The 10,802-nt window shown below is 36.9% G+C and overlaps 2 protein-coding genes across 3 annotated transcripts; both read right to left on the reverse strand.

Moving 5' to 3' along the window:
- Positions 1 to 750: 750 nt before the first annotated feature.
- Positions 751 to 2,987, reverse strand: LOC145119871 (Tetratricopeptide repeat (TPR)-like superfamily protein). Of its 2 annotated transcripts, XM_079055637.1 has the most exons (3): positions 2,846 to 2,985; positions 1,350 to 2,744; positions 751 to 1,157 (listed from the first exon to the last, which is right to left on the reverse strand). In XM_079055637.1, the coding sequence occupies exons 2-3, from the start codon at positions 2,697 to 2,699 to the stop codon at positions 984 to 986; spliced, it is 1,524 nt and encodes a 507-aa protein (XP_078911763.1). In that variant the 5' UTR covers positions 2,700 to 2,744; positions 2,846 to 2,985; the 3' UTR covers positions 751 to 983. The 2 variants fall into 2 exon arrangements, with proteins under 2 accessions (XP_078911763.1, XP_078911762.1); XM_079055636.1 differs by having other exon boundaries at positions 1,350 to 2,987.
- Positions 2,988 to 4,139: 1,152 nt separating this feature from the next.
- Positions 4,140 to 5,676, reverse strand: LOC145118782 (multiple organellar RNA editing factor 3, mitochondrial-like). The gene is made up of 4 exons (XM_079054452.1): positions 5,220 to 5,676; positions 4,807 to 4,904; positions 4,607 to 4,672; positions 4,140 to 4,529 (listed from the first exon to the last, which is right to left on the reverse strand). Exons 1-4 carry the CDS (start codon positions 5,576 to 5,578, stop codon positions 4,288 to 4,290), a joined length of 765 nt encoding a protein of 254 aa, XP_078910578.1. The 5' UTR covers positions 5,579 to 5,676; the 3' UTR covers positions 4,140 to 4,287.
- Between the last annotated feature and the right edge of the window lie 5,126 nt (positions 5,677 to 10,802).

Here is a 10,802-nt window from a genome sequence, read left to right on the forward strand (position 1 = left end):
GTTTATATTTAAAATTTTTTGGAATTAGAATAGTATTTGTGGGTTTTGGTTTTGATGGGGAGGTGGAGAATGAACGTGTTTATATTTTAGAAACTATTATAATTGAAAATTTATAGAAGACAATAATTATCAATTTTTATAGTTCTTTGTAATTGTAGAAAATACTTTTTTCTTGAAATATGTTAAATTAAATGCATTTTCAAATTGTACATTTTTCTTAGAAATTTTTTCCAGAAGCCAGTTTTCCGTAACTATTTCCTTTTTTTTTTTCCTTATGTTTTAGATTTTGATGAATATTTGTGGGGGTTAATGTCACTGTTAGGTAACCAATTTTTATGAATTAGTTTAAATGGTCCCTTAGGTTTTTTTCTTGTGTTTTAGGGGCATAAAGTGTATATTGTTGGGTTTAAAAGGTCACCTTCAGAATATGACCGGGTAACCCAGTTACTCAGATGACGTGGTAGTCCAATCAACAGTACGATCAATTCAATAGATCTACATGGCAGTTTGGTCAATTGGTTGATAATAACCCTTCTTCTTCTTCCTCGCTAGCCATGGAAACCATTTTGATTAGAAAGAAACAATTATAAAAGTTTTATGCTTGGTCTCTCAATGCTCTCTTTGTTTATGCTATTACAGGTCACATCATCTATACATACACCATACAAACAGCACATACCAAATAAAATTGAAAAACTTGCCAGCATAATCCTAATCCTAGAAGCAATATTAAAAAGAAAAATTAAATCATAAAAGACAAGTTAAGGATGTATATTATCAAAAGAACAAGTCAATTTTACAATCAATACAATGAAACAAACTATAAAACACCAGAAAATACAACACCCTTGTGATCATATAAAACTCAAATTCAACAAATATCTATTTTCGAAAATTATTACCCATATAACAAGAAACCCGTGAACACAAAATATATATTAAAAAAAAAAAAAAAAAAACATCATTTTTTATAAAATCCTTGCTTAGCTGGCCAATTTAGTAAGGCGATGTATAGTACTTCTTGCAACCCTATTTCCTGGATCAATGTTCATCACAGTTCTCAAGTCTTCTGCTCCAAGTTTGTATTTTTCCATACTCTCATATAATAAAGCACGTTGTACTAAAACTGAAACATTTTTCTTGTCTTGTTCCAATACCTATGGAAAACAAAAAATGGTAAGGGTATTTTCGTCTTTTTGCACAAACAAGAGATTGAGAGATAGTTTCTTTCCCATGATCCCATGGACATAATGCATATCGAGATAAGAGTCTTGATGTAAGAAAAGTAATAATCATAATAATTATAACAAGATAAGGAACAATTTTAATGGAGAGAAAAAAAAAAGTACCTTTGAACAATCAGCAACTGCCTTCTTGTATTCTCCTACTTCTTTGTAACATGAAGCTCTAGATGACAAGACTTCCATGGCGCCAACATGATCACCACTTTTTTCCAAAAGAATCACAGCCCAAGAAAGCCATTTAATGGCATCAGGATATTGTCCTGCTTTATAATTATCCATTCCTTTGTTCTTTGCTGATGAGGATGTAACGCCAGCTGGCGGTGGTGGAAGCCCTTCAAGCTCAGTTGTCCCACCAACATCACCTCCTGATCCTCCTCCTCCAATGTCAGACTCAAAACCCCAATCTTCAGCCCCTGCAAATTGTTGGCTTACAAGATTCTCTGAATCTTTTGAAGATGAAGTGAAAAGAATGTCAAAATCATTTCCTGTTGATGATTGAACTGGTGGTTGATTTTGTTTCCCATTAAAACCAAAATCATCCAGTTTAGATGATTGAACTGGTGGTGGATTTGAAATATTACCAAAACCAAATCCAAAATCATCCACTTTTGATTGAGAATGAGAACCCATGGATGAACCTGTGAAACTGGGATTGGTGTTGGGTTTTGAATCTTTTGATGCATTTTGAAAGCTACCAAACATATCATCCCCTGATTTTGTTGGTGTGCTTGTTTTGTTTCCTGATTTTGTTCCAGAAGCTGGTTTAGAGCTGAAATCAACTAAAGATCCAAAGGGGTCCTTGTTTGAATTCATGCCACCTCCAATGCCACTCATGGTTGAGCTTTTCATTGATGAACCTCCAAGGTTTTGATTCTTGTTGCCATAACCACTTGTGTTGTAATTCCCAGAACCTTGTGAAGAAGAAGAACCCCAACCAGTACCACCACTACTGTTCATAGTATTACCAGGTTTCGGCAATGAATTGGCCATACCTCCCATTGAATAAGCACTTCTACTAGCTGTTTGTGATGAAGCAGGTGCGACATTCTTCAATGGAACATTACTATTGTTACCTTTACCTGCACCTAGATTTGATCCAAGCAAATCACTAAACAGATTAGGGTTTTTACTCGCAATCCCGATATTCGAAGTGCTTGAAGGACGCTGTGGTGCCGACGAAGCCCAGCTTCTTCCCGTGATATCTCCAACCATTGATGTCGGTCCATTTAAAGGGCCGCCGAGAGTGGACGACGGCGCAGGAGCGGCGGGTTGGTGAGTCCAGGATGGTTTGTTGGGTTGCCACGACGGCGTCGTGGTGTAAGGCTTAGGTTGCGTGAAAGTATTATTGTTGTTCTGAGCATTAAGAGGTTTGGAACGATTCGAATTGATTCCGAGATCGAAATCGAAGTTGTTGAGAGATCCAGATTGATTTGATCTTCCGTAATTCGAATTCATATTAAAGGTTCTTTTTTTCTTTTTTTGGATATTGCCTTACAGGATCTGAATTTCAATTTTTCAGAAACGATTTTGATGACACAACAGAAAGTAGAACAAACAGATCGGAGAAAAATGAATGCGATCTGGATAAACACAGGGCGTACCTTACGTCGTACCGCTTGATGCCGCCGTATCCGCCGTCGTAGCCGCCGTGTTCCGACGGAAAATTGATCGGGGTTAGTTGATAAGCGGATACCAGCTCAGATTTGAAGAAAAATGGATTCTTGGATCCTTTTTTCGCCGAAAGAGGTGTTTTGGTCTGATCATCTAAGAGTCTAGAAAACTACATAAATGGTCCCTTACATTTGGCTTAATGAATACTTTTACCCCTTGGAGTTTGTAAGTCGCCTCTTTGGTACCTTTAAATAGACTAATGCAAAAAATCTAAAGAATACCACCCAACTATATATTGATCAAATGAGACAACTCGACTTTCAGTTTGATGTCATTTACACAAAAACAGTCAAAATTGATTAATATTTTCTAAAATGTAGTTAGGTTTTTTTATGTATAAGGTTTTTAAATTATAGAATTTATTGGGCCAGTTAGAAGGTGCAGATTATCCTTTATTCTATAAATATGGAGAGTTTGATGTTGTCATTGCTACGAGTGAAACATGTATAATATGTTGTAAATGATAGATCCATCTAGGACATAGAAAAAATGTGTTTTACAAGAAAGAATCAGGGAAAATAACAAAGAAGATAAAGTTGGTCACCAACAATGACATTCTTGTTTTGATGAAAAAGGCAAGCCCTTTTGTATTTTATACAACAATCAAATTTTAGAAAGGGAAAAAAAAATGTTGATTACACAAATGTTCATTGATTTCATGTATATTTTAGGATTCAACTAAAGGACGTAATCAATATTGTGTTTTTATTAATTCAAGTATTTATAATACAAATAATGCATATTTATTTTATAGTTTTAAAAGTCAAATGGCACCTCCCAAACTTTTATGTTGTTGTTAGCTGAAGAGATGAATGTGGTAAAGGAATAACCTTGTAAACATGTTACTACTAAATTATCAAGAATGAAGTTTAGATTGTCATCATTTGATTGAAATGGGTCAAGAACCCTAAGTGGAAGTTCTAAATGGAAAAGTATCAAATTGCTTGACAATTAACATATGAAAATAATATGTTGACTAGTTGTTATAAAGCTTGGTTTAAATCAAAATGTTGAATTAAACCCATTGTTGGTTATTGGATAATCAAATAAAGGAAGTCAAATGTGGATTTATAAATTGTGTCAACTATATTCTAGCACGAAAAAGTGAATTATGTGTAATCGTGACATTTAACACTGATTCTTAAGTTTATTTACAGAGATCACTTGAACATGTTTTATGCTTCTTTGAAATATTAGATTTCGCTTTTCATCGACATCCAAAAGTAGCAATGAAATCACAAGAAAATATAAATAAACAATATATAAGTGCTCTCAAAAACATCATATGCAAAACAAGCTAACATCACTAGCAAAAATCCACTTACTAAACTTTAACTTATCCAATTTTGTTTTAAGATTCCAAAAACACACCCTAGTTTTCCGTAAACCCTCCACCACCATTTTGGGCGGCAGGGTAGGCGGCCGGAGGCTGAGCAATAGTATCTCTCCGATCGTGGGCCCACCCCTCTCTTTGAACCGGCTCTCTACGTATAGTTTGCATCGTCTCACGGCGTTTATCATACCGAGGCCGTGGACGCGGCCTTGTGTTTTGTTGTCTGTCTGCAAATCTGTACTGAGGACGCGGTATCACTTGCCCATCAATAAATTGATCTCCTACATATACAAACATGACTTAATCTGGTAAGCTATATAAATAAATAAATAAAAATTTATAAAAAAAAAGTACAAACCTCCATAATCTTTATTGGGAACATCAAGATATGAGTCAGGCAAAACCCAAAGAACACCAGGTAGACCTGAATGAAAGAAAAAAAAAATGTTAATCTGGTAAGCAATATATGCGTGTTTGTTTATGACTTAATTTATTCTTTTTAGCCACTAAATGAAAGTTCACCATTTAACCCTAAAGAGCTTAAAGATTTAAGAGAACCTTTGACTTTGTAGGATAACTCCTCAGATATCAAAGCACCGAATCCAGTATAAGTTGTTGTTGAAACAGAGTAAATCTTCTTCTTTGCCTCCTCCTCACTGGAAACCAAGAAACAACCAAAACGCTTCATACATAATCATAATGCAGATCACTACTAATACATTAATGCAATTGACAAACTTTTAGGGTATGATTAAGAACATTTTCATAATCTCTAACTTCAAAATATGATAAAGATTTTGAGAGTTTTCTGATGGAAATTGACAACTGTGATTATGAAATGGGGAGTCGACAGAAACCAGGGTTTTACAACGTAAGAAGCAAAAGGATACAATTAAGTAGAAATTCCTAATAATACAGTACAATTAAACATAGATTATAATATGAAGAAAAACATATGTTGATGGCAATACCTTCCGAGAACAGAAGCTAGGGTTTTGACATAGGAATTTATCATTTCATCTTCGGAGGGTTTAGGGTCGGTGGGGAACTCCATGACGATAAGCCAATGTTCATAATCGCAGCCATCAAGCAAAATAGTCTCCTTTGGGGGACGGTTGCTCCAGTTTGGTGACGGATCGTTCAAGGGAGAATAACCCGACCCGGATGTTTTGAGTCGAACAGGGATTCTAGGAGCGAGTTGTGGAGATTGGTAATGGTGGTCCAGGAGTGGGAGAGCAAATCGAGAGCGATAAGTGATTGAAGATGATGGTGATGATCTGAGACGATAGAATATAGAGGTTAGGGTACGTCTGGTGGAGACACTCGCCATAGGTCGCCGGTGCTTCTTCTTTATCGAAAGTATGTGTTTACGCTCGGAGGGTTCTGGTAGGGCTTCCGACGGATGAATCGACACGAGGAATCTATTAAAATGGGTAAATGGTACAATTGAGTACTCTAAAAAAATATTTTTTATAATAAAAAAAATATAATTTGAAAATCCGAATTAATATTTGGATTTTAGACTTAAATTTTAGAATTAAAAAAAAAAAAAAAAAAAAAAAAAAAAAAAAAAAAACTCGTCCCAAAATTTTAGAATTAACAAAAAATATTCAATAACAAATCCCAAATTCGAAGAACAGTTCGAAATTTCAAGAAAAAAGAGTTGTTTTTACTAAAATTTAACAAAAAATAAGCAAACATAATAAATATGAAATATATACTGATAATATGATTTAAAATCAAACATTTAATCTGAAACGGTAATACCAAACGCGTCGAAATGGACATTTCAAGTATAAGTAGAGAGACTTTTTTGAAGAAAAAAAATGCAAAAAAAATGCAAAAAAAAAAAAAAGAAGAAAAGAACTTCAGAATTTTAAGAACAGGCTGTAATAAAGCATTTGGGAGAAAGTGACTACTTTTAAAAACCAGAAAAAAAAGTTATTCTCTTAAAAAAAATCATTTGTAATGATTAGTTTACTAAGTATCCATGTTTTAATAGTCAATTTTTACCATAAAAACTCTAAATTTGAAAGGCTTTTCCTAAAAAAATTGGCATTTAGCCTATGAAGATGACAATTTACAAAATACATCTTCAAATATGAGTGACGATTTTATACCTTAAGTGTATAATCATAGTGATTATCAAAGTGAATATGTCACTAAAGAGGATGAGGTTGGTGAGGTTCTTAAGTATCGTATTCATGATCCTAGAATCAATTAGCATAAAATGAAACCCATGGTTGGCGACATGACTATTCACTTGTCCATTTGAAATTATGCTTAAGAAAATGGTATGTTAATAACGGTTATCAAATATATTTTTAGAAGTGTGACAATATTAGAATTGATACTAGATATGGGAAAAAGAAATAACTCAGCATATCCCCTTTTCGACTCTATGCCACTTAGATGTATAAGGAAAGATCATTCCATATTAAAGTTATGACTAAAAATCATAAGTATGCCGAAAATTTTAAATTAGGTCTATTGTTACACCATATTGGATTGGTAGGTATTTACACCAGTGAAATTGCCAACCAGGGTAAAACTAAGAGAGATGATTGTTAAAACTAAGAAAAAAATCAATTGTGTTGTGATAATTGGCCAATGTTAGAGGGCCAGACAATTAACTAAATGAAAGTTAATCGATCATTCTATAAAAGTTTGAGATTATGCTGAAGATATTCTTATGTTAAACATAGGGTTAACAAGGTATGTGTATGTAATGCCTCAAATTTCAAACCAAACTTTTCATTTTTAAATTACCCAAAATATTGTCCATAAACCAAATCATCAGAAAATCACAAGTCTCAAATACAAATCAACATCACAAATATCAGAGTGCCACAAAATGCGTAGTAACAAAATCTCCTAGCAAGCATGTACAGCCAGACCTTTGCTTTTTCGCGATCCTCAGAAGTACTTGAAACAAATATAATCAATAGTTGTAAGCATGAAGCTTATTGAATTCCGCAAGATATCTCATACAGCACAACACATAAACAACTATGGGTTATCAGCAACCCTGGGGACTACATGAAGTCTCAGTGGGCAAACAACATGTCCTGTGGGTTATTAGCAACCCTGGAGACTACCTGCGGTCTCAGTCACACATAAACAACATAACACAATAATAATAGTTAGACCCAGCTGGTCATCACAGATATAGCTAGTCTAAGAATAAGTGAGGAGACTCACCTAATACTGATGACAGATAATCTCACACCCGAACTGTCGGAACTAGACTTCGCCTAATAAATACAACAAGTAACCCTAGTCAATTAAGGTTATAACCCAACTCATAGGTCCAATCCCACAACTACGCCCCTGAAGGGCAAAAAGACCATTTTCCCCTTCCATGGTTCAAAACCCTAAATCTTTTGACTAAAGTCAAAAGCCAGCAAAAGTCAACAAGTCTACATTCTCATTCGTACGCGTGGCATACAGCTCGAGTCAGCAATCAACGGGGACGGGACTGGCTATGCGGGGCGTAGCAAGGAGTACGCTCAGTGTACTCTGCCTGGTCCATAATCAACACCTTTTATGTATTAACCCTTTAAGACACTTATCCCAACTTCAGATCTAACCATTATAGAATGTCTTAACCCATAAAGTCACCGACTTTAATCCTTTAAATGTCTAGGTAGTGCTCAATACACAAAACTCTAACTTCTACAATACTCTAAGTCACTTAACTCATGCATAAGTTAAGGAAAACGATCAAGCAACCATTTTTATGAATCTAAGCACTCTGATACATCTAAAAGGACAACCAATATGCTCTAGAGTACCCCATACTCACAAAGGTCCAAGCTTTAGGACAAAAAGCTCATAAAACCCATCTAAGGAGATCTAGAAAGAACATTAGCAAGGTATACACTTTATACCTTCAAAAGACGCACAAGATGAAGGAGTTTCAGGATCTACAAGCTTACAAGCAACACCACCTTCTTCAAGGACCTTCTTCCTCAACAAGAATGCACAAAATCACCAAAAAGACTCCAAGATCCTCGCTCTCAAGGATAGGGTTCGATATCTAGGGTTTAGAGGGAAGGGAGGTTGTATAAGAAATGTCCAGGGGGTGAATAAGGTGTTTAAATAGGGTTCACAACTCGAATTTAGGGTTTTTCTACCTTCAAGCGTATGCTCAATGTACCTACTCGTATGCCCAGCATACTGATGGGGTGGTAAGTACGCCATACGTACAAGCTGAGTACGTTGGGTGTACTCAGCCTGAAGTTTGACTTGTTGACTTTAACTTCTGTTGACCGTTGACTTTTGACCAAGTTTGACCTTGGGCCAAACTTGAGGGTTTTGGCCTATTAACTAAGATTTTATCTGGTTCTGGTATTGATAACTCGGGAAGTCGGCGAGGCATCAGCTAGGGATTCTTCCAGGAAGCTTCTGCAATTGAGGCGAGTCTCCTCACTGTTTGTATGGGTCGAAGGCACCAATATCGACCCATTTGGTTTATGTATTGTAGGAAAACCTGGGGGTTAGCCCTACGCATTATGTTTAAAAGACCAGGAGGCAACTCCTGGTATACTGTATGTTATTATGTAATGTAGGAAGACCCAGGGTTAGCCCTAGGCATTTTGTACGAAAGACCAGGAGGTGGCTCCTGACAGACTATATGCTAATTGGCTAACTAGAGTAGTATGTATGCTAGTTATCTTTGCGATGCTTGAATGGAAGACCAGGAGGTGGCTATTGGCACTTGTCTGTAAGACCCAGGGGGTGGCCCCCATCTTGGCAAGAAAGACCACGAGGCGTGTAACATCCCGATTTCTAGGAATGAGATCTTAGGGAGTTTCATGCAATTAAGGAAGCCTGCTTGACGAGTTGGAGGCCCCAACTCGTCGTGTAGAAAGTAGTCAGCCCGCGTAAAATTTAGAACCTACTCGATGAGTTGGAGGACCCAACTTGATGAGTTGAAGTTGAATATGAAAACCCTAATTTTAAGGTTTGCACCCTATTTAAAGGACCTTAGGTCATCTTTCTAGCCTCCTTACCACCGTTTCACGTCCAGAAGCAAACCCTAATCGAGCTAACCCCTATTTTGAGTGTGTGTGAGGCTAACAGTGTGTGTGTGGTGCATTTCTTGAAGAGACTTGAAGAGTTAGAAGCTTGGAACGAGAAGGGGATTGTAGATCCAACATCTACATCGTTTTCACATTATTTTGGAGGTAAAAAGTCATTACCTTGGTCATTTTCTTGTTAGATCTCTTCTTTCAAGAGTTTAGGGTCATTTCTAGCTTATTCTTGAAGCATTTCTAGTTTTGCGCATGATTTGAAGTTGTAACTTCAGATCTAGACTCCTCTAGGCCCTCATGTACAAAAAGACTCAAGATTTATGAAGCTTTGACCCTTCTCCATGCCCTAAACCTATTCCTAAGGCTAGTTTTGAGTGTTTTAGCTTCTTGAAGACATGTATGCACGTAAAGTTAGCAACTTTACGTAGTAGCTACACCCTAGGAGGTTAGATCTATAGTTTGGAGCCTTGGTTTCGCTTAAAAGCATCTGAATGAGGAAAGGACTGAAGGAGACGAGTTACATAGTCAACTCGATGAGTTGGATGAGGGTTTCCCGCTTTCTGGATTCTGCATGCACTCGGCGAGTTAGTGAGATAACTCGACGAGTTGGTTAGGGTTTGTTTTCAAAATTTTGGGTGCTGCATGGACTCAACGATTTGTCTGGTAACTCGGCGAGTTGACTAGGGTTTTCACGATCTTCTGAGTTCCGAAGGAACTCGACGAGTCTGTAAGTTGCACTCAATAAGTTGGGTCAACATGGACTGTTGACCTTGGCCCTTGACTTTGAATTTGACCAAGGGTTGACCGAGTTTTACTTCTGAGGTATTTTGGTAATTTGGGAGTTTATGGAATTGAATCAATGGTGGTTGTAGGTGTTGGTGTTTGGAGCCGTGTTTTAGGAGTTTGATCTTTTCAGTTCCATTCGACGTTGTGAGGTGAGTTGTCCTTATTATACTAATAAGGTTGAAGGCACTAATGTCGGCCCTTTTTGGATTGGTATCTTGGTTATTGCATGATGATATGCTTACTGGCCTGTTAGGTCGGTATCCTGGCATATAGGATGATGATATGTTAGTGACCTGTTAGGTCAGTATCCTGGTATATAGGATGATGCTATGATTAGTGATATGTTAGATTAGTTTGACTGTTTGTACATGTTAGCTAGCTTATGGTATTTATGTGTTGATTGTGTATGTGGGGTTGGGTTGAGGCAGAATTGCTTTGTGCTGAAGGTCAACAGACCCAGGGCAGACCGAATAGACTGTAGACCTATTAGGGCATATCAGTTAGGCCGAACGCCCAGAGAACTGTCCAGACAAGCTGAAGGCCCGCACGGGCGGACCAGACATGCTGAAGGGTTTAAGAGTGGGCCAGATAGGTTTCAGGCCCGGTGAGGGCAACCCAGTCATACTGTAGACTCTATATGCATGTTGTTTATTTGCTATGATATGTTATGATTTGTATGGCGTTGGTATTTTAGGGGAACTCACTAAGCTCTGCGATTATATTTTTGGATTT

The sequence above is a fragment of the Lactuca virosa genome, chromosome 6 (assembly GCF_052849685.1).
Source record: "Lactuca virosa cultivar CGN04683 chromosome 6, Lactuca_virosa_CGN04683_v6, whole genome shotgun sequence".
NCBI classification, from domain to species: Eukaryota; Viridiplantae; Streptophyta; class Magnoliopsida; order Asterales; family Asteraceae; genus Lactuca; species Lactuca virosa.

Coding starts and splice junctions, on each gene's coding strand:
- LOC145118782 (XM_079054452.1), bottom strand. CDS start 5,578: ATGGCGAGTGTCTCCACCAGACGTACCCTAACCTCTATATTCTATCGT. Junction 4,905..5,219: donor CTAGCTTCTGTTCTCGGAAG/GTATTGCCATCA, acceptor CTTGGTTTCCAG/TGAGGAGGAGGCAAAGAAGA. Junction 4,673..4,806: donor GTTATCCTACAAAGTCAAAG/GTTCTCTTAAAT, acceptor TCTTTCATTCAG/GTCTACCTGGTGTTCTTTGG.
- LOC145119871 (XM_079055636.1), bottom strand. CDS start 2,699: ATGAATTCGAATTACGGAAGATCAAATCAATCTGGATCTCTCAACAAC. Junction 1,158..1,349: donor CAGTTGCTGATTGTTCAAAG/GTACTTTTTTTT, acceptor TGTTTTCCATAG/GTATTGGAACAAGACAAGAA.